Source organism: Grus americana, chromosome 5 (genome assembly GCF_028858705.1).
Source record: "Grus americana isolate bGruAme1 chromosome 5, bGruAme1.mat, whole genome shotgun sequence".
In the NCBI taxonomy this organism is placed as follows: domain Eukaryota; kingdom Metazoa; phylum Chordata; class Aves; order Gruiformes; family Gruidae; genus Grus; species Grus americana.
The window spans coordinates 2,505,533-2,533,130 of NC_072856.1; the positions used below are offsets into that span (position 1 = coordinate 2,505,533).

General features: G+C 41.6%; 2 protein-coding genes across 2 annotated transcripts in view; one reads left to right on the forward strand and one right to left on the reverse strand.

Moving 5' to 3' along the window:
- The window catches only part of BEST1 (bestrophin 1), a 108,355-nt gene extending 99,883 nt beyond the window's left edge, over positions 1-8,472 (reverse strand). Inside the window, exon 1 of the mRNA XM_054826038.1 lies at positions 8,462-8,472. The gene's annotated coding sequence lies outside the window, so the exon portion shown is untranslated. The remainder of the gene's footprint in view (positions 1-8,461) is intronic.
- On the forward strand, positions 6,346-20,618 carry LOC129206578 (acyl-CoA (8-3)-desaturase-like). Its single transcript, XM_054826057.1, has 12 exons — positions 6,346-6,674; positions 10,297-10,407; positions 10,838-11,035; positions 12,071-12,172; positions 12,364-12,492; positions 14,106-14,163; positions 14,582-14,658; positions 15,123-15,220; positions 15,576-15,672; positions 16,825-16,904; positions 17,101-17,226; positions 17,573-20,618. Exons 1-12 carry the CDS (start codon positions 6,456-6,458, stop codon positions 17,622-17,624), a joined length of 1,347 nt encoding a protein of 448 aa, XP_054682032.1. The 5' UTR covers positions 6,346-6,455; the 3' UTR covers positions 17,625-20,618.
- The last annotated feature ends 6,980 nt before the right edge of the window (positions 20,619-27,598 follow it).

Sequence of the window (27,598 nt, forward strand, 5' to 3'; positions counted from 1 at the left end):
AGAGATAAAAGAACCGGCAGGTAGGAGTATATATGTGCCCATGTCAGAGCTACATGCCCCAGCTTTGCTACGCTGGAATTGATTCTTTGCTGATTTTATTTAAAAACAAAATTTGAAAAATGAAAGGAACTAATCATTATGGTTAGGTAGAGTAAGGAGCAGTGACACAAATATGGAGGAGTCTTAGGGTATAAAACCTTTATGGGACTTATGGCCCTAGCAAGCAGGGGAGAAATGAACTCAGGAGAGCATTTTGGATTGATAAGGAATTCTCTCTGAGGCAGATTGGGAATGCAAAGAATAGGGAAAATGTCATGGAAGTGCAAGTAGGAGTTGCTAAAGTGTCAAAGAAAATTAAGCATTGCAAAAGAAATAAAAGCAAGTAGCAAAAGCTTCTTCAGCCATATAAATGAAAAATATGACGGACCTCCTTGTGGAGAGGATAGGATCTAGAAGCTTAGGGTTGATGCACAACTCTGAGTCAAAATGCGTATGTTACCCTGCTAAGAATATACACCCTGATACATGTCTGAGGAAGAACGGTGTAGGAGGCAGATGGTGAAGGGCAGAGAATTTAATTATGGTCGACTAGTGCAGGAAGCAAGTTGAGCAGGATCCCTGCCTCATACGTTGCAGAAATTGGAAGGTGACCCAAGACCCACAGAAAGGACAGAAGGAAGAAGGTGTTCTGTGTGTAAGCTGTGGAACCACCGTGGGTGTTTTAATCCTTGCTTATGCCATGTTGTTCCTAATTGGTGTTGCACAAGCCATGTATTAAAAAAAAAACCAACAAAACCAACTGTCAAGCATGGTCACCTTTTGTAGAGTTTTTTTGTTGGTGGATGCACAGTTTCATATCCACAGCATTCAGAAATGTGTCTGCGATCAGTGGGTGCTCTGCACTGAACACCGAAAATGCTGTAAAGATAGCATTAGACTGAAAAAACAGCCCCAAATAGGTGGCAGTGGGAAAACAAAACGGGTTTGTTACAGGCATTTAACGAGTATAGCTTGAATTATTCTGTGTCATATTTCCTCTTTGTAACAATATATAATGCTACTCATGTGTTTGAGAGGGGCTTTTTAACAGCTGTTAAATCCAGAATTTATCATTTTAGACCAGCTGAATTTAGATCTTAAAGCCACAGGAGAACCCCTGGGGTTCTGACGCCTGTGAAGTTGGAGGGCGAAGGGTGTATTTTGTAGGAATTGTAGGTTAAATGAGGGACACAAAATAGAAATATTAATTACATGGTGATTGTTGAGTTTAATATCAACCCTCTTTAAAAAGAGTTTGTGTGTGTGTTTGCAGACGATGTGTGCATGAGAAGGCCACGTTGGAATTGCAGTAGCAAATTGTGTCAAGTTTTATAGCTTCATTGCGCAGCATCTTCTGTGTAGGGGTTTTAGTAACTTCCACAGAAGTACAAAGAATTTATATAATGTAGTTCAGCGTCTCAATGCGACTTATTGTTCTGTGGGGATTTTTAGATGAAAGGGTTCACAGCGCTTATTACAGAACCTAATTTTACACCTCATGATAATTAACACGGCATCCATCTGGGGTTTTTATTGTTTACCCATAAATACAACCCAAAGTTAGGAGTGAAAGCAAATTTTGCCGCCACCCAAATGGTGGTATTTCGCAGGTGTTTTTTTTTTCTCTTTGGAAAAAGATGTACAGATTGCTTTCACAGAGGAAAAAAAACCCCCGTGTGTTAGCTTACTACTGAAATCTGAATTAAGGAATGAAACAAGGTTAATACAGACTTTAAATATCTGAACAAACTAAACCCCTCAAGGCAGTGAAGAGAAGAGGGCCTCCGTTGCAAACTTGACTCTGTGCCCTACAGAAAAAAAGCTTAGCTTTCCTTTTGGTTTCTCTTCCGATGTCTGAAAGTAGATGATGTTCCTGAAAAGTGGCCCCACCTGAGATACAGGGTGGGGTCTCATTAATTCAGAATATACTAAAAAAGGAAAACTTGGTCCTTTTCTCCTCCTGACTGACACGCTGTCTTTTAATGTTCTTATCAAGCAAATTACTGGATTTTTTTTTTCTCTAAAACATTTCTTCAAAATGTTGCACTCTGCAAAAGTTATTGTCTCTTGAAAAGATTGAGGAGATGCTTCAGAATGTAGCCTTGTCCTTAATTATGGATTCCCAATTAAGTTTTGTGCCGGAGAGAAACTAATTTTAACGATTTCAGTTTCCTTGCTGTGTTTGGAAAGAGACGTGTCATGGTGACAGAAGAGAGAGTCTTGTCTGAAGGTCCATGAAACCCAGGAAGGAACATCATCTCTGTCTACAGGAGTGGGAGCAGATGGACGCAGGTCAGCTCCCTGCCAGAGGTCTTTAGGGCAGAGGGTCCATGAGCCCTCCTCAAGGGCTAGGTGCTGTTCCACCATGCCTTCAGACCAGCCATGGCAGGGCAGGAAGACTCAGGTCTGCCTACATAGAAAAGTGGAGCTGTAATTGTAGATGTTTACCTCCAAGGTCATGCTTTTCAAACTCACTGTACTGTTGACATCTAACCCTGGAGACATGTACAACCCATTAACTGTCTGTCTTGGATAATCTAAGTTCTCCTTCTGGGTGAGACTGTACAGCTCATAAAGTAGATGTTCTTCATCCAGGCTTGCCCAGGAGCTTCACCTGGTAGGTGTTCTCACAGCACGTGTGACAGGCTCCATGCAAAATTTAGTTTCCATAGCAAAGGTGGTCAAGAGAACCATAGGTGGCATCCTGTATGACAAAATTACTCAGAACTTAGAGGACTTCTCTGGAACAAGAGATTTTCTTAGAAACAAGATGCTTCAGTGTATCTTGGATTTTTTTTTTTTCTGGGCCACTCTGTGCTCTGCCAGTTTATCTCCAGTGGATTAAGTGTAAACTGCAAACATTTACGTGATACGGGATAAAAATGTTGATGCAATAACTACCAGTTCAGCAGTCACGTACCGGCTTTCTGGAAAACTGGAAAACTGTGTCAAGTGCCTGTGCAAGGAGACTCTTAGTCACAAAAGCAGCGATGTAGACTAGCTCTGAGCACGTGTGCTAGCTCCCAGATACATATGACATGGGGTTTGGCAGGTGTGTGGGTAGCTGTTGCAGAACGCCGAGTATGGTGTAAATTCACTTCGGCTGATTTCTCAATAGTTTCTCTGGGTGAGCACGACTGTGGCTTTCTCTATGCTTCTGGGCTTTTCCATGCAACTCTGAAATTTGTTTGGTGACCTGGATAACATAGACAGAGACAGCTTCTGCTTTCAAATCGGGAGAAGACTTGTTCGAGGCTTTTTAATCTAACGTAATATCGATGGGCGCAACAGGACCATCTGGGTGGGATCTGATGCTAAATAAATTCAGGCATGAAATACTAGGCACGCTATTAAAACGGAGGGCAATTATTTTAGAGTTCCCAAACTTAATTCCTCTAAGTAACACCAGTGGTTTGGTGGATACTGGCGCCCAGAGCGTGGGTTGGCGGTGGGGATTACCGACGGTGTGTAGGCAGAGACGTCCTCTATTTGTTCACTCCGGTGGGTTCCTGGCTCTGTATTCTCCAGCTCCTTGTAGCCCAGAATCTAAACCCACGGTTTTTTTTACTTCTTTTCAGGTAGCCACTACATTGACAAGTCTGAATAGAAGATGATGGGGAGGGGTTTTTTTTTTTTTTTTTTGGTATTTGCAGCCAGCTATGGAGTCACTTGAAATTGTTTGCATGTATATAAAAAAACCCCACATATGCAGAAATTTGCAACAACTATTGCATATTTTATTAGCACCACCTCAAGTACTGAACGGGATTTGTGTAAGACTACACAGATTCCATGCTGGAACATGAACACATCATTAGTACGGACAGTCTTGACTTTTATTTAGAGCAAGATAAAGGATTACAAAATGCCACATGACAGCACAGTAGAAATTATTCCTCCCATTCTTTTATCACTGCCTTCTAATAGTCACATTTCTCTTTTACCTAAGGTGGTTCAGACATTGCTACATGTCAGGAACTTTAAACGGTTGTTTTGGGCTTGACTGATTAATTTGCAAGATGTTACATGATTTAAAGAATTAGAATTGCATAATTTACAGTTGCCAGCCAGAAAGACTGCCCACTCCATGCAGGGCTGAGGGCAAGGTGGGTGTCTCTGCTATCTGAGATCTCAGCTGTCTCTACCCAACTGTTTTTGGGCTACTGTTAATTCACTGGGAAATGTAAGGAAGACGAAAACCATTCGCCACTGTGTTTGCAGTCTGAGACTTGCACAGAGTGCGCTAAGAAAAGTTATTGTAAGCTGAGAAGCTTCATCACCACTTATAGCACAAATATCCCGTGAACTCGATTCCAGAGTCCCTTAAGGACAAACTCTTCAAATTAAAGTTATTCTATATAAATTAAATGGTACCTTTCTCCTGATGCAGAGGCCTATCCGATCATCTCTGCTTTGATCATCCCTTGCCTAGGCTTCCTGCGTGCCATCTGCTTGGGAGGCAGGGAACGCAGCCATGATTTCACCTCACCCTACTGAGGCACCTTGATCAAGAACGTAGTTTGTCTTTCTTATCTTTTTGTCCTTCCTGAAGCCTGCAACTTCAGCTGAATTTTTCCAGCCCTTCTCAGAATTGGGAGCACATCACAACAACCACTTTTTTTTTTTTTTTGAATCACAGTATGTAAATTGTTTGCGAAACTCACTGTCACAGGAGATAGCTGAGACCTAGAACTGTTAGGTTTCAGGCAGGGACTGGGCATCGTTGTAGACAATATTTTAGTTATAAACATAATAAATTTAGAAACATAAATAAAAAGTTTGGGGTAAGGTGGAAAACTCATGATTTGGCATTTAACTCAATGTTGCATTATAAAGGGACAGGATGGAAACCTAATGAGGACAGACTATACCATATCTGCCTACCTCGCTTGTACCTGCCTCAAAAGCACCCACAGCTAGTAATTTTGGATTAAAAAAAAATTAAATACAAGATTAAGAGAATCCAAACTCTCAAGTAGGGCAATATTTCATATATGTGGGCTTAGTTTTTTCTGGGTCACCTGCAAAATTGATGTGACTTCATAGGGAACGTGGCATTGCCTTCTCTTTGCTATTTATTACAGCGGAGAACTCTTACCTCTTTACTGCACAGCAGATCCTCTCTGAACACGAGAGATATTTACACTTTGGCTCTACAAGACTAATACTTAAGTAAGGTTAATTATGTAAACAGCACTGTTAAACATAATTTTATAAACTCCTAATCTACAGCCAAACTTGGTGTTAACTGTTGTTGTTGTTATTATTATTCTCAACCCCAAAATCTTTTCATGTCTGTTGTTGACTTACGAATTAATTACTTGAACAATGAGATGATTGAATGACTGGAGTATACAGAGGAAACACTGAAAACAACTATCTGCAAACTGTTGTCAATGTGCGAGCTAAATTAATTGGAGAGAAATAATGATTTTTTTAATGTGTTCTTTCTTTACTCTGATCTGGTGATATTTTGAACAACAACGTTTTTAGTTAAGAAAGACACATGAATTTAGCGTGCCAGGGACAACACAGAAAATTTCAAAGACCAAGGACAACCTGAAGTTTTTGGGTAGTGACGAGACTATTAAAAGATACCTTGTGGAGAGATTGCAGACCTTGGAGCATCCTGCTGTTTTCACTCTGCTAGTGTACGAGTTGGCTCCATGCCTTGAAGGCAGGAATTACAGTCGAATGAGAGATATTAGCAAACACATTTAATAGCAGCTTTTGGCTCTCCACACAGGCTCCTTTACAGCTTTACATTTTGGCGCTATATGACAGTACGAAGCTCCACTGTATGGTAAATGCAGGATTTTCCGATGTTAATGACTGATTAAGGGGTTACAGGATGCTGAAAGTGCTTCAGTTTTCTGAGAAGGTCACTGAATATTTGCTGTGGAAGAGCTGCCCACAGCCTTCCTCAGATTTCTCTTCTGGCTAATCCTCAAATCGACTCAGCAGTATGGAAGCAAGTTAACAGCTTACCTTATCCAGTTCCTAACGCTCTACACAGGTGCTCACGTAATAGTCCTTTCTGTCATTTTGCCATCTCATTTAACTGAATAACAGATAACCTTCCTAAGTCTTTCTATTTGTGCACCTTTGTATTCGGTGAAGTAGTCTACGGTTCTCATGAGTAATCAGACCTTCCAAAAGCAGTTCAGAAAGGACAAGAAGGAACAAGGCTTTTATTCAAGGGTGTGTCGAAGTGTCTGGTGTGAACGTGGAAGAGGAGGGAGCTATGGGAGGGTGTGTTTGGGCAAGGGGAGCCAACCAGCCCTAGAAGCACAGGGAGTGGCTTGGAGTGGGACTGTATAACGGGCAGGCTGAGATGGTTCACCGTCTGCCTGGACACGGTGCTGCAAAGCTTAGACTAGTGAATCTCAGCGCTGACTGCACATCTACCTGTACAGATGGCTCCACAGACTGGCTCCGCTGAGAAGGAGACGCGACCCGTTTCAGCCTTTCTACAGCTTTTCACTTGGGAAGACATCAGAATCCACAATGGCCGTGGCCAAGGTCAGGAGCAGTGGCTGGTGATTGACAGGAAGGTTTACGATGTCAGCGAGTTTTCCAAACGCCACCCGGGAGGGAGCCGAGTTATTACCCACTATGCTGGGCAAGATGCTACGGTAAGATCTAGGAGAACAGTGGAGGAAGGTGGATCCATTGTAAGGGCAGGATGACACGGTGGGACTCCAGCGGAGACTGCTTGTGGCAGTTGGCACCGTCCTTGACCAGATAATGCAGTGGACATGCCTGTGCTGTCTGTAAAAATGCACTTCTGGTTACCGTCAAGGTCAGAGTTACCTGCTGTGCAAACTGTAAAGCTCTGTTTAGGCTCATTACACCCAGTTGTAAACAGAGCAGTATCCGTGCGGGTTGTCCTGCCACTAGGCATGATCAGGCAAGCTGTCTTCCAGATGCCTGAGAAGTGTCTCTGTTGCAGCAGCGTGAAAGGGAAGAGGGTAGGAAGCAGCATGCTCGGTGCGTGTTTTCATTGTAAAGGTTTCTCTTTCAGCGTAACGTGGATGCAACCAGCCATAAGCAAATGATAGAGCATGGGTAGATGGATAGATAAGACAGATAAGGAGGAGGTAATATCCAAATATAAAGTAATTTGGGGGGCAGTGAAGCAAGAGAAGGGGGCACTCAAGGAAGTGACTTTATTTGGTACAGGCAAGTGGAGGAGAAGAGAGTCTTGAGCAAAAAAGCTATTTCAAAGGAGGGGGGAGAAGAACTAAAATACAGGAAAAATGACTGAGAAAGCAGCAGAATGACATTTGGCTACAGAAGAGAAGGAAAAATTCTACAAATAATCAGTATTTGAAAATAGGTTTTCCAGAGATCCCTGCAAAATTTGTTGATTTAGAGGGTTTCTCTAAAATAACTCATTGCTTATTGACAGAAATAATAAATTCTAAGCAGATCTCACAGACTGTTTGCTGAAAGTAGATAGTGAATTTCTGAATAGTCAGAAATACGCACATTGGAAATACAACCAGGATTAGGGCATGAACATGTAGTGTGGGAGACATAGATTTAATTCTTGTCACGACAAGACTTCTTGACTTCAATTAGACAAGAATGTCCAATTGCTGAGGTTTCAGTTTGTAAGATGGAATAGCACTTCCTAACTCATGGCCCAAAATGGATCAGATCAGTTATTTTTCACATTTCATTCCTTTCACCATATTGGAAACTGAGGCAGAAAACTACCTAGTGTTCTCAGATGAAGAAAAAGCTCCTGAGTCTTGTTGGTTTTCTTCTCTAGCTCACTGACTGGCAGATAGAGCCCTGATTTAAAGAGAGGGTTGTGTGTCCGTTTAGGCAGGACCTCCATAACATGGCGTGAGGTCGCAACCGGTGCTGCACCGAGAGCTGACCGAAGAAGGGACGCTAATCTTGCCCACCATCCCAAGCCAGCCCAGAGATCCCTGTAGCCCGGTGCCGTCTCCTGCAGTTTCTGTTTCTTTACAAAAGGAGTCAAGGAATACAGAATGCATGGCATGGTTTGTCCCCAAGCTATGTCCTCCCAGCTTCTGCAGCCCCCGGTGTCAGGACTTGCATTCAGATTATTATGCTTTATGGACAGCCAAGCATTTTAACCGCAGTGAATTTGTCTGGTATGAACGAGTTTAAAGAATGACCTTTGATCTTACTTGTATTTATTATTACAATAATATTACAATCCGGTTTTCCTCATTATTACTTTTGTGCATTTTAAACCTACTTCCTGCTAGTTTAATTATTGTGTTATGAAAACAGTGGATAATTTTTCCATTGTTTTCTCAATGCTACAGATGGGGTTTTAAAACTCTTTAACTTGTTACCTCTTTTCCAAGGCAGTCTCCTAGTCTGAAAGCTGTTCCAGAACTCTATTCATCTTTTTTTTTTTTTTTGCTGCGTCTAGTTGTACTACGTCCCTTTGAAGACAGAACGACCAGAACTACATGCAGTAGCCAAGATTGTGGGTACACTGTGGATTTCTGTTGCGGCATCATGACATTTTCTGTCTTGCTCTCGATTTTTATTTTGCTAATCTTTATCATTCTTTTTGCTTTTAAAATGCCGCTATTGTTCATATATTCTGAGAAATACACACTTTTACAGAAAAGCAGGACTGGAAGGTGTCTCAAAAGATTGTCTGGTGCATGATTTTGCCTAAAGCCAGGATCTGGGATTTTTTTTTTTTTTCAAGTACTCTTGACTATGCTAGAGCTCGTAATTGTATATATATATGGTGAGAATTATCTTCCTCTAGAGCTCATAATTATATATGCATATAGTGAGAATTTTCTTCCTCTGTGTGGATTACTTTGTAAATATAGAGAATATGCATTGCAGAACATTACGTCGATGTCAAATGTTGGAGGTTAGGTGCGTTGCAGATGATAGTCCTTGAAGTTAATCTCTCCTAAGATGATAATCATGGCCTAAGAGCAGGGAGGAGAAACGACAGGTTGCAGGACTGAAAGGTTTGCGTTTCTGTGATAAGAATCTGTGATACTGATGTTGTGGGTAGGAAATTCTGCTTAAAAGGATTCTGGCTCCTTATTCTAAGCTGCAGTATGGATACTGACAGCTTGACTCAGCGTTAGAATTCCTGGCAAGAGGGAGCTACATAAAAACGTATAAAAAACTGTAGGATGAGGGGCACAGAATCACGATGGAAAGATTTCCCCAGTCCTCTGGGTCTGGACAGAGTTACTCATTTGTCATTGTGACAAAGAGCCACTAGATATCTGTAGAAAGATCACCTGTCCAAAAAGTCACCTTGCTCTGATTTCTAGACTAAAGTACTCGGAGATAGACTGTCTCTAAACACTCCAGAGGAATGTCAGACTGCACAAGGAAAGTCCTCTGTCCTCTTCCAGGGAATTAATCCTGTCTAGACATCTGCAGAACCTTTTTGTGTCATGATCACCCACATTGATTTTCAGAGCCAAAGTCAACAAATACCTGGCTGCTCAGACACCGAAGACTTTGTTGTATCTACTCTTTCTGGAAGACAAAAGAGTATGGTCAGCCTCTTTACCTCTCTTCTGGAAAATTCACCGAGGACATGAGCTAAAGAAGAGTTTTGGTTTATCTGGAATTTCATCCTTTGTTCCATAGTTTATATTTGATTTTGAAACGGGTATTTCAAATGGTTCTTGGTCAGATCCATTTGTGTCACTAGTGTTACCCCGTTCCCCAAAATCTCATCCAGTCTGCAAACTTACAGGGAACTGTAAGAGATACTCAGTTAGTCCTGCTGCGTATGGAGCTTCGGCATATCTTTCCTAAGGTCCTAGTGTAATAAAGACAGGATTTTAAAAACATCGCTGTTTTCTCCTAGGCATGGCAAAGAGACACCTCGTTCATTGACGTGTTTTCCTCCTCCTGGGTCCTATCCACAGGGCAGGGCTGCTGGCTGGAGCCTTCTAGGGAAGGACTGTGCTGAAACAAGCAGATGAAAGAGATGTTTCCCTCTGCAAAGAGTTTTTCATCAAACACTTTCATGTCTATTACCAGCCTCGCCCAAGTACTTTTATGAAATCTAGTTTCTTGAAACTTTTCCAGCTTCCTTGGGCCAAGCTCCAGCTGATGGCAAAGAACTAGAGGAGCAAACGAAGGGAGAAAAATTGAAAAGTCTCTGGAAAAAGGAAACTGGATTATGTGTTATATCACAGACCTGGAAAAAGTAGCGGCTCAGCACCTGGTGTTTAATCGCATACCCTTTCTCACCCCCTTCCTTTGTGTGTTTCTCAGGATGCCTTTGTAGCATTTCACAATGATAAGTCTCTGGTGAAAAAATACTTGAAATCTCTGCTGATTGGGGAGTTGGCACCAGATCAACCCAGCTTTGAGTCTAATAAAAAAGTGAGTGTCCTAGAATCCAGCTGTGGGAATGGCTTGGGCTTCAGTATGGGAGGAGAAGGAAAACAAGAGAGCTAGCAGAAATAATTTCTGAAGCAGCGTGCCTGACCCTGTGCCATAGGTTGGGTGGTGGGGGAGGCAGCTGGCAGAAGTTGTGCATGGAAACATGCGCTGTCCCGGAATCACTAAATCCACACCTGGGTGCAAGGAATGAGCCCCAGAGCCCCAAATTCTGCTCGATGTCTCAGTAACAGAGCCTGTCAGCGACTTGTTTTCCGGTGTCAAAGCAAACCCAAGATCTGTTCATCTCATGCTCATTTTTGCACGGAGACCCCTCTGATAGAATATCTCCTCTGACTTCCGTGGCTACTACTGGGTCTCCTATGTTACATTTTTGAAGTAGACTGTGCATTAATCCTCCCTTTACCCACAGAAATCGCTTTTAGAGGATTTTCGTGAGCTGCGCTGCACTGTTGAGAAGATGGGACTTCTGAGGCCAAATTACATCTTTTTCTTCCTGATTTTCCTTCACCTCCTGGTACTGGATGCTGCATCCTGGCTCGTGGTCTGGTACTTTGGGATATCCTTAGTGCCTTTCCTGGTTGGCATTGCATTCTTCACCATTGCTCAGGTAAACTGCTGACAGCTGTTCGACACTGCAGCCATGTTTGGTTCTTCCAGATGGAAAGAATTAATGAAATGTTCTTATCCCAGCCATTGCTTTACTGCCTCTTCTTAGACTCTTTTATCTGGCCGAAGACAACAAGCACGTTCTACACGACAATTTTTGTTGCCTCCAGCAAATCTCGTTTTGCTGACAAGCTGCTCGCTAGGGTTGGTGGGGTGTTGTGGAGCTGGCAGTTTCACAAGATGGGATGAGCTGAGCTAATCCCTTACCCCAGCAAAAGAGGGAATGTTTCATTCCCAACTCCACTTTTGGCTCCATGTTCCTTCTGTTTACTGTCTGATGGCTCTGGTGTTTGTTGGGTCCTTTATGGGCCAATTACAGTCACGAACCCTGAATAGTTTTCTGCTGGATTAGTAAACTGAATCATAGAAGGGCATGATATGTGTCAGGGTCAGTGTAGGGAAGGTGGGAATAGGACTTTGTGGCCCTTAGAAGAGAGAAATTGGAAGGTGAGGACGAAAGCAAGATTTTCTTAGTAGGGCTGAAACCTTAGGTTTGCTCAGACATCTGTGGAACAAGTGCAAAGTAACTAATTTTTTTAAATCATCTGTTCTATTTGCCTACTAGCTGCTAAGGCAGATATTCCTCAAAGAGCATTCTTGTATTTCCATGGGAATATGAAATGCAATGAAGCTATGGATTTGGAAATTCTTACACTTTCTAGCTGGTTACTTGGAAATTACATATTTGCAATGGGAGCAAAAGGTGTCCGTGCCGTAACAGTCAAATTAATTGCAATGAGGCCTCTCTACTTTCCCTTTAGCTGCTACAATAAAATCAGTATCTGGAATTGAGCAGCTTTAGTGGACAGTACCCTGGAATGAAGTTCTCAGCACCGAGCACGTAAGACAGCAGGTAGTGTTTCTTCCCCAACCAGAAGGAAGATGCACTCACACAATGAAGTTGCAGAGAGATCTGAGGTAAATTAATGCAACGCCGCTGTGATTCTGTTTCCCCAGTGATCCTTTTGTCTTCCAGATCCAGATGGGCTGGTTCCAACATGATCTGGGGCACTGCTCTGTCTTCAGGAAGCCTAAATGGAATCGACTTCTGCAGATCGTTGTGATAAATGTTCTGAAGGTAATTGCCATATTGTGGGAATATTCTCTGGGGCTAATCTGGGCTAAGCAATGAATGGGAGTGTCCCTACATTCAGGCCATATCGCCTGTGAGGGAAGTGTAGCGCAGTCATCAATAATAGGTGGATAAATAGTGATGTCATTGTTGACACTGTTTGAGTTTCATTCCTTGGTCTTTAACTTTTCCTGCAGGGTTTACCTGCCAGCTGGTGGAATCACCTGCACAACCAGCACCACGCCAAACCCAACTGCTTCCGCAAAGACCCCGACCTCAACATGCACCCTCTCCTGTTCAGCTTGGGAAAGACACTCTCTGTGGAGGTGAGCATGGGGATGTGTGGAGAAGCAAAGAGCTGTTGGGAAGAAACGTTTTAAAGACAGAAACCTATAGAATGAGGTATAATCATAACCCAGATTGTGCCTTTCTGCATAAACTCATGGTAAGTTCCAAAGTGTTAGAAGGTCTGAGAGTCTCATGTACTGACTGGTTATTACGATGCTTAAGCACCAGCTCCTGAGAAGCAAATTCTTGAAATCAGTGCTTAAGTTCCCTGTGTTGCTAGAAGAGCAGGGTAAGCACCTTGAAGGCAGCCCAAAGAATGAGTCAGTCCACTTGCATTAGTGTTAGATGTTCTTAGTGATCCTGTAGATAGTGAGTCAGATGTTCCCTCTGGGTCGTTGTGGCAGTGGGAGCTGTTTGGCACCTAAATCCTTCAGGACCAGTATAGCTGCTATGCACAAAACGCAAGCGTAGCAGATATTATTTCTTAATCACAAACTGTGAAGCTTTCATAAAAATAAAACCCACGAACAGAGTCTCCCTGCATCCTTACAATTTCTGATATCATCGGGATAGGCAAGGTGTCTTTTACCTTTCCTTTCTTTGGCAAATCCAGTTTACTCATGGGGCGATGAAATGGCCTCTATGTTCGATAACCAGCCTCTTCAAATAACGTCTCACTCTCCTTTAGCTGGTAACAAGGAAGGAAATTACAGCTCTCCCAGGCACGTGGAAAATTCCAACTCTGCTATCTCAGAAAGACTCCTGTAAAGAGTTTATACAAAATATTTATTTACAGAAAACTGTTATCTGCAACTGGGAAGGATTTTGTCACTAGTCTTCCGAAAGATCTCTTATGAGAATCATGAGCACAAAATCTGCAGATGATGTTGAGAACCCTTTTGTGCAAATAGTGAAAAAAATACACTGGGAGGAAATAAACCGACTTACTCTTTTTGTAAATATTTCATCTCTTTGCTGTTTTGTGTACTTGGAAGGTAAGATATTCAACAAAACAAAAAGGCAGATGTCTTTATAGAGTATTTACTACTTTGATCTTGCAGTTGTTTTAGGATAGCATCCAAATGCTTGTGTCATTTCTGGCCGCTATCTCCTTTATTACTCAAAAATATGGGATGCCTGCATCCTACCTCTTCTGATACGGAAATTCAGATGTAGCTTTCACAGCAAACACATCCTGCGTTCATCACCCATCACGTTTCTTGTCTTAGTTTTCATGTTAATAACCTGTTCCTCCCCGAGCGCCGATAGTCTCAGCACTCTGTGGTGAATACGTGGAATTGGTTCGATTGGCCTTTCATTACTGGCAACTTCCCCTACAAAATTCGAAAGACTTGTCAGCATTTTTGTGATTTCTGAGCATTTTTGTATCCTGCCATGGTTTTGGAACTCTCCTAAAAAAATGGCTCTGTTCTGACATCGGCATAACGTTGATATCTGGATACAGAGGCTGAAATGAAATCCGCTTCTCTCCATTGCTTTGCAACTTCAGCACCTGCTTTTCAAGAGGAGGGGCTGAATTAGAGACATTAAGAGGTAGCTCTCGATGTGTTCATTAGACGGGAATACGAAATACCTTATGAAGGGTCTCAGGTCTCCAACTGGCCTATTACGATGTCTTTTCATTTTTCAGCTTGGAAAACAGAAGAAGAAGTTCATGCCGTACAATTATCAGCATAAGTATTTCATCTGTGAGTATCCCCGCTTCCTTGCAGTGCCGTGGGAACGTCACCTAAAAATCACGACTGCATCGCCTCCCCAAAATAAAGATGTTAAAGATTATCCCATTGAAGTCACAATTTCAGGCAGCTTCCTTCACGTTAAAGAAGGTTCATGTGAGGAGGAGTTGTCCCTGATGTCTGTGCTAGGATTATGTGATGTTAGGTACTAGATAGGGGTGTGAGGAAGAAAGGGACGGGAAAGAAATGAAGAAATGGTGAGATGAAAAGAGGAACAGATTATGTGGACACGTGAAAGTTAGTGCAAAGGGAAGACAGCAATTTTTCTTCCACTGGAAAGAAGAGTCTTTCTTCTTACAGAAGAATATTCTGTAAGATTTATGATGCAGTGAAATTGTAAATGTCTCTCTGTTTTCATTCTTTCCTTCAGTATTGGCGCCACTTGCACTTGTACCCTTCTTCCAGCTGTCTATATTCTACTTTGCCATCAAGAGGAAAAAGTGGCTGGTAAGCACTACTTGCATTGCCTAGAAAACCTTCAAAAAATGTCACCACTCTGCGGTTATATTCACCTTCACCTCAGGTGATTGTGGGGTTCAAGATAGAAAAGGCTGATTCTAGGGTTGCTGCAACAGGAATCAGTGAATGGGTCCAGGGAGAATTTTTTAGAAGAGGTTTTTTAGCTGCTTAGCAGCTGTATAAAAGTTAACAGAAAACTATCAGAACCTAGATAGAGGGCTGTTTGCTGATGGTAAAGTGAGTGCTGTGGGAATATTCCAGGGATACACTCAACTTGAAGCAGAATGATGATGTGGAGCTTACTCTTGATAAATATGAGATCAATAAATAAGAACATTTTTAATACTGCAGTTCAAGTAAAGGGGAGACGATGGAGTGGAGGGAATTCATCAGCAAAGGCTTATTTTCATCTTTTTTTTGGTTGTTTTGTTTTGCTTTGTTTTGTTTTACAGGACCTGTTATTGATTGTGTCTTTCAACATCCGAGTCTGCCTCATGTATATCCCTTTAATGGGATTTAACAATTTCATGGTGTACTACTGGCTGTCCAGGTAACACACAGCATACCCGGAGTCCCCATGACTGGCATTTGTAAACAGTATTGAGCTTCGATGGAAAGAAACGAAAACTAGTCATACTCACTACAATTTTCTCAGAAATAGTCAACCAAGAAGAAACAACGTAACTTCAGGGTGGTGGTGGTGGCTGCTCAGGGCCATCTGCAGGTACAGATAGAGTGGTTCTCAAAAGAAACCCCCAAAGTTAGGAGGCAAAGGGATAGACTAGAAAATCCTAAATTAACGTAAAAATGCTCTTTTACATAAGATGAGACTCAGGAAAGTGTTTTAATGATAAATTTGGATGGGACTAGAGATATGATAAGTGTTTCTGTGTTTATCTGCCCAGGTACCTAGAGAGTACCTGGTTTATTTGGGTGTCGCAGATGAATCACATACCAATGGACATTGATTATGATAAGAACAAAGACTGGGTATCTACTCAGGTGAGAATCTCCTTTCTTCTGGAAGAGCGGGTCTGCAGTTCTGAATTATAGGACAAAGACAACATTGTTCTTCTGTTAGCTTTAATGCTCTGTTAACGAGGTTTGTCCTTGCCATCAGTTAAATAGGCATGAATTTCTGTAGTAGTCAAAACAATTAAAACCTCATTTGGAAAACAGGACATTTAAAAAAACCACAACTATTTTTCACTGGAAGGTTTTGACATGTTTTTCACATCACTTTTTCCTACCATATTATGAAAAAGTACTGGTGGAATAACAGTCAATCTCCTTTTTAGGCCAACTAAAGAGAAGCAAAGCGGGACTTGATATCTTTCTTTTTTGCCCTACAGGTTACAGGTTTACTGCAGATAAGATAAATCTGACAAGATTTAGGCCTGATAAAAATGAATAATGAATATGTAAATACAACTTTACTCACATCTATACTGCCTCCAGTAGTATAATCCCACATAGTGAGTTCTAAGCATTTTTCCTAATATTAAGGGAAAAAGACCCAGCCTGGTATTCATCTGACCAAATCTGGATGCCTACATCTGAACACCTGCTACGTTCATTGGAGAGAAAGAGCCAATTCTAGAGCGTGATCTGTCTTACTCTAAAGTAGACATCTAAATCAGGGCAGATGAATGGCACCATGAAAATGGCTATTTTTTTTCTCCATTAACTCTAAAGTGGTGAGCTCAGATGCAGATTTCAAACTAAAGGTGTGTAAATCAGGTGAGATGAAGCCCGTGTACACAGATGCTTGTCCTCATACTTTTGCATCTGACTCCACTTGTACTAGTTTGAGGAGGCCAGAAGAATGTTTTTTTGTTTTCTTTATTAGGCATCTTTTCTTTTCGTCCAAGTGAAAGATGTGAGGAGAACCTCTTAAAAGAATCACAGTTGGGGTTGTGGGCATGCCAGCGAAGAAGTTCTTTCTGAGCAAAGAGCTAGCTAAATTAAACTATATCCCATAAACCCATTTGAATCTAGACTTTAATTCTTCAGAGCAATGATGGCTATAATCCCTGAGTCTACCTTGCCTTTTCTGCTAGACGAGGATGAGTAATGATTTCTGGGCTTCAGTTAGCAGCCTTGCAGAAAAAGAAAAGCTAAATCATGTATTTCTTTGGTCTTTTTTCCTCCCAGCTCCATGCAACATGCAATGTGAAACAATCTTTGTTCAATGACTGGTTCACGGGGCACTTGAACTTCCAAATTGAGCACCAGTGAGTATGATTATGGGGAGAAGAGCGGGAATAATACGGGTCACTTAAAAGTGAGATAGGCCATGTAGTCTCACATGAAACCACATCAGGAGACCCTTTGCTCTCCTTCTAGGGGAGGGCAGGGAAATATTTTGAACAGAGGGAACGGAGAGTGGTGCAAGCAAAGTCTTAGAATAACTCTCGTTCAATTCTGCAGCCTTTTCCCCACAATGCCTCGACACAACTACTGGAAAGCAGCTCCTCTGGTGAAAGCCCTTTGTGATAAGCATGGCATTGAGTATAAAAGCAAGACTTTACTGACAGCCTTTGTAGATATTTTGCAGTAAGTATCAATTAACAAGATAGTTTTGCGCTGTAATAATATGCAAGTGAGGGACATAGGCAACGATTTCAAATCAACATCCGTGGAGAGATCAAACCTGGTGTTTCTTTAGGTTTTTCTAAAGGCGCTTTTAATTTTCAAAAATTTTCAAAGTTTCAAAGATTTTTTTCCTCTTCCTTAAATCCTTTCAACTCATCCCCTGCAGTCAGATTTTGCTATGACATGTCCACACAGATTTTAATCCATTTTTTCAATTTACTTCTTTTTACATCTAAACTACAGTTTGCTTCCCATGAAGTTGAGTATTGTCTCCTCATAAATGATTTTTTACTTTCTGTTCTTGCAGTTCACTGAAGGATTCTGGGGAGCACTGGCTTGAAGCGTATCTGCACGGATAGAAACTGGCAACTCTCAAAGAGAACCTCTTCACCAGACAACTGCTGCAAGGAGTCACTGCAGACCAACCATGTGTGTGTGTGTCTTCTGGCATAGAAACTCAGGAGCTGGGCAAAGCTAATTTCAGTAAGAATGGGTGGAAAAGTAGGTTAAGGATAATTTTTTTTCTTGTTCCAAACCATGAACCTTTATTTTTCCTGCTCTTAAACTCAGCATTTAGAGCCGTGATGAACTGCCTTTAAACTGGGGAGAACTAGCTCTTGACTTAGCTTGATGAGTTTGCTTCATTGGAGGCACCAGTTCATTGCTTATGGAAAAAGTTTAAAGGAAATTCTTCGTAGAGTCATAGAATCATAGAATGGTTTGGATTGGGGACCTTTAAAGATCATCTAGTCCAACCCCCTGCCACGGGCAGGGACACCCTCCACTAGCCCAGGCTGCCCAAAGCCCCATCCGACCTGGCCTTGAACACTGCCAGGGAGCCAGGGGCAGCCACAGCTTCTCTGGGCAACCTGTGCCAGGGCCTCACCACCCTCACAGTAAAGAATTTCTTCCTTATATCTAATCTAAATCTACCCTCTTTCAGTTTTAAACTATTTCCCCTTGTCCTGTCACTACAAGCCCTGGTGAAAAGTCCCTCTCCATCTTCCTTATAAGCCCTCTTTCAGTATTGAAGGCAGCAATAAGGTCTCCTTCTTAGTGCTTTTTGGCTCAGTGGCTCAGTGAAAGTGGGATAGTAGGACAAAGCAAACTGCAAGAAGTCAGGACACATTAGAACAGGGATATTTAAGGGATATTCTAGAATAGATAAAATAAGTGTGCAAAGAAGAAGATGGCCTGGGGTATGTCCCCATCGCTATTGGTCATACGTACACGACTTGCTCTAACTACCTGGGTGTTATAACTAGTACTGTTCATGGATTGCACAGGGAGGCGGATAACTAGATGCTAAGTTTTACACCTGTAATAGCTGGTTTGAATACAGTACGTAGAGTCTGTATAGCATGTATTATTTATATGCATAAATACATGTATATATTTTAATTGAGTGGTGACTGTGCTGCCTGATTAGCTTTCTGATGTGGACCAGCTTTGAATAAGACCGAGAAGCCTAGGCACCGAGGAGTAGGTCCAGATTGCAAGGGTATTTAGGGTACTCTTGCTTTTATGGACTTTTAAATATATATATAAATTTTTATCTAAATGCTTACTTCCCAGTGATTCCAAGGACCTGTGGGCATCTACATTGGTTGTTAGGCAACTAAGTACGTTTGTGGCTCTGTTCCTATATCCAAGGGAGGAATTAAGTCATACCTAATTCTGTCATCACACGCGGGCCTCTTTGGGCCTCGCAAACTTTTCTTCTCTTTCAGCATCTCCAAGGACCAGCTCCTTTCCTGGAACTCTCTCTTACTGGTTTTGTACCTGGTATTTAGCAATTTTTTGGCCCCGAGAAGGACCTAGCCTCTCCCTGCTTATGGTCAAGGAAAGCTTCTGCTAGTGGAAAGCATAATGACCGTCTGTGTAGAGGCACAGTAGCTCTCCAAGAGCACCAGAATTTGAGAGAGACAACAAAATGAAGAAGCTAGGAGTGGGCCCATAGTAGAATATCTTCACTGAAAGTGCTTTAAACCTTATGGGAAAGGTAAACTGTAAATGAGGAGAGATGAGCATTGAATAACAGTCAAAAGAAATGGAGGAGGTATGAAAGAACAAGGAGATGTGTGGGTATCAGTTAATAGCAGGAAAAAAAGGAGGGGGGGGAAAAGCTGAGTGGTGATAACATGGTTATTAGGAAAAGCTAGAATACAGGAAAAAAGAGAAGTTATGAGAATATCAATAAAGCTCCGCTTCATGACTTTTAGATTGAAAGTCAATACCTGTTTTGGAAAGAGTGCATGACCTCTGATTAATCTTGCTGATTTTGCAAAGGAATGATGAGTCAATGATGACATTTTCTAACATCATTTATAGCTAATATAGTCCATTATGAGACAGTTGAGCCAAAATCTATATTGAACTGTATTCACCTAACTGACCTAAACCCGTGAATGTACTCTGTAATGGCAAATAAGTAGACAATTTGCCCATAAAAGCAAAGACCATGTGGAAGAAAAGTGGTTCTTCTCCTCTGCCATCCATATCCAGAACTCTATGCCCCAGATTTCAGTGGATAAACCACCCAAAGGAGGAAAATGTGAAAGATCTTAAAGTGAGATTTCACCATGATCAACATGATTCATCTGCAACACATTGGTGAGCAATTCACATCTATTACAAGCTACAGACAACAGCAGCCACCTTCTAGGGAACAAAGCCCAACACACAAAGCAGGAGGAGTTTGGACTTTTTATTTTTGCCTTTGTTTTTTAAGAACATCTCCATTTATTCTTTTTATTTATATTTTTTGTGTGTATGTGCACGTACTAATAACACTGTTCTGGGTAATTCCTAATAATAGCTGACAGATGTCATTGAAAAGGATCATGATTAAAAAAGTAATTATTAAAAAACTGCCGTGAATGTAATTTCAAAATCCTTTCTAACTAGTACCTAGATGAGTTTTGTGTTCCCAAATCCAAGGTTGGTTAGAATGGGGAGATGGACAATTATGTGTAACAGTAGTAACGTTTTATAAGTATTTAAGTGCTAGTACTGTCTGAAGATGAACGCAGGGATTTCACTGCATGCTCTATTTGGTAATACATGAAGACATTTTTAAATGGATGTCTTGGTGAAGGTAACACAAACAATAAGGATTCCTACATATTTTTACCGGTGAGACTTGAAAGCTGTGCTGATTAGATCCCGAGTTCCACTGAAATCCTCTAAATAAAAAACTGGCACAAAATGGTTCTTTCTGATGTCAGTCTCATAAATCGAACTGATCATTTGTTGCATTTAGTTGGCATTCTACTCATTTGAACACAGTAATTTATTGAGTCTGTCGTTTTGCAACCTCAGTTTAATTAAAATGTTTCTGTTAATTGGTTCAACAGGCTGCTCTGTGTGAATATTCATTTGTTTATCTATTTCATAAAGGTTATTAACAATTAAGCTGGTTTACCTTTATCATATTCTGGCATGGTTCACAAACTTCAAGGGGTCAGGGTAACACCTGGTGAGAAGTTGGCAAGCCACTTCATTTTGCATTTGCACTAATACTGAGAAATATAGACAATCTTTTATAGTAAAAGGAGGAAGAATGGCATCTTTCTGTATTTTCTTCTTCCATTTACTTTCTTGTTCTCATGTTATGCAACTCTAGTATTTTCCTTTCACTTCTCAGCTTTTTCCTCAGTCTCCTCTTGGATAATTTTGATCATTGCATCCTTTAACTCTTTTCCAAATGGGTTTCCATCAACCTCTTTTCCACCTTCAGCTCGTGAATATTTCCTGTCTTCCCATGATTAGGCAAACTCAAGGCTTTCTATCCTGTAGGTTGTCTGAAAGATTTGAAGGGTGCTGGCTTGGTGGCTGTTTGTATGGATGAGTAAAGTCAATGAAGCTTACACAGACCGAAAAGGATTATGAAGCTTTGGGGATAAGGATAAGCTTGGCTTAATAAAGCTTATTTCATGATGAAGGGAGGCATATAATGGTTACATTCCCTCTCCTAAATTTGTAGCTTTGCTTTTGTATCTTTATTTGGGCTCTAGATTTAGGGATGCAATCGGATAAGATGGTTCGGGTGCAATCTGACTGCAATACTTTAGAAATGGAAAGAGCAACTCCTTTTCTACTGATGTCTTGCTCTGTGTAGCAGGTCCTCAGCTTAGCGCCTGCCCTCTCTCCTCCCACCAACGGGTAAAATGATTCCCCTATAAGACTTGTTCACTGATTCCTTTTAACACCCACCCCTTGCAAAAAATTGCTAGACTTCTTCAGTAGGTTGCATAAACTCTTAAATAATTGATTGATGGACAACTTGTTTGTCGCCTGACCTGAAGGAAATTAGAGGGTATATATATATAATGTATATCCATTAAGAGACAGCCAGAAATAGAGACAATATCTACAACGAAGTCTGATGACACAGGTGACTATATTCCAGCTTACCACCTAAAATGTCCTTTCTTCAGGTGTTGTCTACAGCTGGCTCAGTAGGTGTGTTCTGCTATTACTCTAAAGCTCTTTAAATGCTGAGCTGTGCTCCTCTGCATGTACAGAACTGCCTTGGTCTGAGCAATTCTCATCTTATCACCCACCTAAGGGTGGGGCATATTTGGTTTTCCTGTCTGCCATATCCCCTGAGGGGCCTGATCCCATAGGCATGCTCAGGACATGCTTGGCATACTGGCAAGGCTGTGCTTTTCAGAGAACGTTTATGTTTGTTTTCTTTCTAAAATGGAACTGGAAGAGGTGATCCTCCATTTTTTCATAAAACGATGGCTATACAGTTGTTATGGCAATATAATTGCCTAGGTTTGATTCTCTCCCTAACAAAAGTGATTCAAAGCCATAATGCCCGCCTCTCACCCACGTATGGACTGGATGGTGACATGTTCCCCTCTCCTTGGAAGGTGTACCACAGTGCAACAAAGAATTCAAGACTGGCAGAACTGTCCTCTCGTTTATGGCATTTCTTGTCTGGTTCTCAGAATACTTCTTGGGCAGGAATTTGATCCCCATTTTAGATGCTTTCTACGCCTTAGATTCAATGACTACTGATAATTGGAAGAGCAATTTCCATCCTTTGTAATTGCATTCATAAGAGCGATACAGCCTGGGCCCTTCAGTTGTACTTCTGAGCCTGTCCTTGCTCAAACTCCACAAGGGACTAGAAAACGGTGTGCCAGAACGGAGTCAATTGTTCAAATGTTGGTTTTCAGTATCCTTTTTGAGGAAATTGCTATGAAGGGACATGCCCTGTGCACACACTGCAGTCTGAGAAGCACCGTGATGGGTTTCTGGTACCAGGCAGAAGCAATTTAAAATGAGGACAGTGCCTCTCCTGTCCCCTCTTCTGCACTCATTGCTGCCACCAAGAATAAAACGACAACGTGCCTTGAATACTAGAGGAGGAATAGTTGTGTGCAGAAGTCCAGGACAAACTCGGAGTGAGAACCAGAGAGATTACTGGAGAGCCTACAGAAGCTTGTGCAATACGAAGTGATAACTTCTATAATGCTGTTGTAAGAGCTAGTTGGAAACATCTGCTATGATATATGATGTCTTCTGTTACACGGTGCTGGTAGAGTGAGCTACAAGATAGAGTCTGAATGAAGCCAACATGCTAATTCCCTGCTTCTCAACAATCTGTTTGGTGCTGAACATCCCAGCTTTGCCTTGCAGCATCTTCAAGAGCCAGTAATGGGCTCTTTAATGAACTGTTGAGTTCGGGTGGTCATCTGGACACAGGGGAATAAAGTGGGGAAGAGGCCGGTGTGGTGAGTCTACATGAACATGATACGTGATGCAAGGTAGGCATTCCTTTAGGACCAGCAGTGCTATTGTATTGACAATGTGCGTAGGGATATTGCCAAATGCACTTACATGAGAATAGTGTAATCTCTGTGCTTAACGTATGTAATTACAATAAGAACTAAAGATGAAGTCAGATACGCTCTCTTTAAGATCTGTGTGTGTAGGTAGGCCTTTTTCCTCAACACTTTAATGTGAACATAGGAAATTATCTAAGTAACGATGAAGCTAAATGCATTTGTTCAGCTCTGGCAAAATAACACCTACTTTCACCACTGGGATTTTGCACGTCAAAGAAACCAACAAATTTTGCTAAAATAAAGGCGAAAAAAGAGTCAGTACTTGCTTTTCAGAAGGTGCCTGTATACTTGAATTCTCTGGTTTTCATACCAAGAAATACTCAGCCTGCAAAACCCTGCTCAGGAGGGAGAAATAATCAGAGATGATTTTCCTCATGACTGAACCAAATAGGGTAGTAACCTACAGCAGCATTTGGGCCTTTGCAAAGTCCAACCTCAGCTGCCCCCCGCTCCAAAGTTTATTCCTTGGAAAAAACAAGTAGGATTATTAAGAGGATAAGAAGATGGAAAGACATGTTCTTTCAGAATTCTGTGTAATAACTACAGTATAATAACAGGAACTTTGTTTCTTATGTCATGGGGTATCAGAGGGTCACTCAGATTGGTTTTCTAAGTGCCCCTTTGTGACAGCAGCTTCACTCTGCTTTGGTTTAAGTATCTAGCGTAAAAAATGCTACGTATTTTAGAATAACCTATTTATCACTGCACAATTCTTGTGCGAAACAAGGTGTGCTGATACAGTTTTATACCAGCACAGTATGGAGAACATTGAGTAAGAGCAAGCTAATTATGCAAATAAAGCCTATATACTCTGCAAGAATTGCTGCGTACAGAAATCTACGTGACCTTAATTTTCACTCTGACTCATAATTCCATTTTTGTGAACGGAACTGCGCATGGCAGTTGCATACCATTCGGTCTGTAACTGGGGCTTGCTTACATGGGCATTTCCATCCTTTTACAACCTCTTACATCAGGACTGGTTAAAGCTTCAATTATTGCATCTATGGGGCTACCTAGAATAACACACAGGCATGAGGTGGCATAAGAGAGACCATGTTAGATCGGAGCAATATTCCAGCCAGCTCAGTGTCCAAAAAGTGGATGCCCGAAGAAGCATATTGAACCAGATTCAATAGGGATTAATTACAATGTCTGTTTTATTATCACGTATGGACTGAATACGCGGTGACTTATCCAATGCGGGAAGGGAAATAATAGCAGCTCTGGCCACGGAGATTGTTGCTGGCAGTGATTTAAAGGGTAGCTCTCCTCAAGAATTACTCATTCTACTCCCACTGACCTACTGGGACCTTTGAAATCCCCCCCTCATGCTAGATGTCCCAAGTGTTAGTCTAACCTTCTGTTCCTCTGGAGTTACAAACTAGCCTAAGACACTTTGGCCTGTTGCAATGGAAGTGGATTTACCAGGCTGCAGCTCCTCATGGAGTGGAAAAAGGATTTATCTTCATTTTTTAACATTTGTTGAAGTGGGCATTAGAGCTACACAGTAATAATATATATGGAAAAATCATCACCCCTTTGTTTCTGTGGAATTTTTCCTTCCTGTGTATTCAGAGAACGCACACTCTTAACTGTAACATCACGGTAGGAGCTTACCTAAAAACAGAGAGCTATGCCATTAAAAAAGCGATCTCAAACTAAGATTCCCTGTATTATTCCTGTTATGTCAGGGTGAGCAGAGCCAACCAATTTTGGAATGTTGTATCTTGCTTTCTATCAGGGCCTGCTGGGACTTCTGATGCGCTGTTTCAACACACCATTGTGAAGCTCCAATTTGCTGAATCAGAAACGCTTTTATACATCAGCCATGCGCATGAATGAGCAAAGCAAGCATGTACTGCCCATGAAAATACGCATTATAATAGCTTCAAATGTCAGCTGTGGGACGTGAGCTAAAAGTTTGATATTGCAGCATACCAAATTTGCTCAATGTATGGGATGATGATGTAAGCCTCTTAACCCTATGAATAAAATCACAAGCTGTGGGCGTGTGAAAATGAAAGAGAGGTTCTCAGGGTACTTTTTAATCCTTTTTATTAACTCACTTCTTGTTTTGACTGCCCTTACCGACTTTTAAATAAAAAAAAATACCTTCAGTAAGCAGCTGTGACATGCTGACAGCCAGTGAGACAAAACTCAGCCTTCAATCGTTGTGTATAATTGTGCAGAGTGTAAAACATCTGTGTCAACGATCCCCCTCAGCTTGGTGTCATCTGCACATTTGCTGAGGGTGCCCTCGATCCCGCTGTCTGTTTTGTTGATGAAGAAATCAAACAGTACTGGCCCCAGTACGGACCCCTGAGGGACACCACTTGTCACTGATCTCCATCTGGACATCAAGCCGTTGACCACCACTCTCTGGATGCGACCATCCAGCCAATTCCTTATCTACTGACTAGTGCATCCATCAGATCCATATCTCTCCAACTCAGAGAGAAGGATGTTGTGGGGGACCGTGTCAAAGGCTTACAGAAGACCAGATAGATGATAGAAGTAGCTCTTCCCTTGTCCGCTAATGCAGTCACTCCATCATGATATATTCATTCCTCACTTGCCAGCCTTATACATTATAAATTATTTAATATTTTTTGTTTACTACTTATGGTAAAAAGCTACTATAAACACAAGCAAGATGAAAAAAATCAAAATGGCAGCCTATATTATACTGGAAAAAAAATTTCATATGTGTAGCTTCTTTTACAGCTTTCTTGACACAAGGTTGCTTTGGTGGTTTTGCAACCGCATGGGTTGTCCCCACTATTTGCCTGCTGGCAGGTTTAAACTTGCAGAAATCATGTTTGTTCTGATAAATTAATTGTGTCCTACATTTATTTTTGATTTATAAAATAAAATGAAATATTAAAATCTTCCAGTTGAAATTGGATTTCTGCCCCTGCCTTTACATCCTTTGAAGTACATGGACACCTCCACCTTCATCTAGTGGAACGTAGCATGTGTTGCATGAAGGATGAAAGAGGAGTGATGGGTATGTGGACCGAAAGCATGCAAGTCCAGTGCTGAGCCTCAGAGGTGCTGCGGGAGGTTGGAGAAGTTTGCATGGTGTAGCAATATCTATAGGTTGTAAACCCAAGCCATGTATGTGAATTTTATTTACTGTGCAGGAAGAGCTGTAAGCAGGGTCGTATGCAAGTATTTATTGTCTAATGCATATAGTAAATGGCTGGGATCAGCATGGTGTTGGAAAAGGAATCTTCCGTCACCTCTCCCTGGTTGAGGCTGAAACTCTGCAGTATTTCCTGCCCAAGTTGTCCTCCTTTGCTAGATTTCTTCTGCAACAAACTACTTATGTTGAGTGCAAGCTCCAAGTGGTGTTTTCTGTTTTGGACAAAAGGCAGTATGTTTCATTTTTAATTAATGTCTTCTTTTTTTTTTCCAGTAGGGACTGTTAACTTGCACCATTGCTACGCTTACCAGAATATCCCTAGATAGTTTCATTGTAGTCGTAAATACGATCTAAGTTATCTTGCCACTTTCATCTCTTGCTAATAACAACTTATGAAGGGATTTACCTCTGGGCTACTATCTCCAGTTTTGTTACTGCTGGTATTTTGCCAGAGTTTCTCCCCACTGTAAGTCGATTTGATATAAATACTGGTGGGAGATCAAGTATAACGCCTGGATTTGGGCAGTTGGACTGTTCCTGTGTGAGCTGTCCTTCTCTATAAAAGCCTGTTGTTATTTCTTACCACAAGTACACCCAGCGTCTTACGTGCAGCAGAGGAGAAGAGATCCTAGCTAATTTCTTGCAAATCTATTGAAAGCACGATGAAAGTAAGAGAGATAGCGGCAACAAATCGAAGCAGCGGGCTCTTCCAGGGAGCTGTATGAGAGCCCTGTTCCCTATCCTCGTATTACAATGCCTCTCAGGCCTTGATCCATCTATTGCAGTCCTTTTACGTTGCCCTCTTCATTCAACTCAAGCGGCTCTGCTCCACTCACCTGCTTGTCGCAGCAGGAGAGAGAACCCCAGGTTTGGTTCTACACGCCAGGGTGGTTTCTCCTTTCTCACCAGCGCTCTCCTTGAGGGGTTATTTCCCTCGATCATGCTCCCTAAGTCTGTAAAGTCATAACCTTTCTGTGTCCACCTCAGGGATCCTGTTACCTCCTTTGCTCTCTGTGCCTGCCCAACGTTGTTCTGACCCGATTGCCTTCAGCTCCGGTCCTCCTTCTAGCTTTTCTAGATGGAGTGCACTTTACCATGGCATGGACCGATTGCCTGGTGTCAGCGTGGCTGGGGCAGGTCATGGGAATAAAAGCTTGCTTTCCATTTTTTTTTTTTTTTAATGAAAGTGTGACTTTGGAAAAATCTGTGGAATATCATTTCCTTCGCTGCTGCTTCTTCAGAACTGCAATTCTTGTGGAGCAGAAGATTCCTGGAAAAGGAATATTCTTTTGATAAGCAAGTTTTTAAATATGATCTCAGATAT

Excerpts from the sequence above, each read along its gene's own strand:
- LOC129206578 (XM_054826057.1), top strand. The coding sequence starts at position 6,456 with ATGGCTCCACAGACTGGCTCCGCTGAGAAGGAGACGCGACCCGTTTCA. Across the intron at positions 14,659-15,122 it reads TCAAGAGGAAAAAGTGGCTG|GACCTGTTATTGATTGTGTC; the intron begins GTAAGCACTACT and ends TTTGTTTTACAG. Across the intron at positions 17,227-17,572 it reads GCCTTTGTAGATATTTTGCA|TTCACTGAAGGATTCTGGGG; the intron begins GTAAGTATCAAT and ends CTGTTCTTGCAG.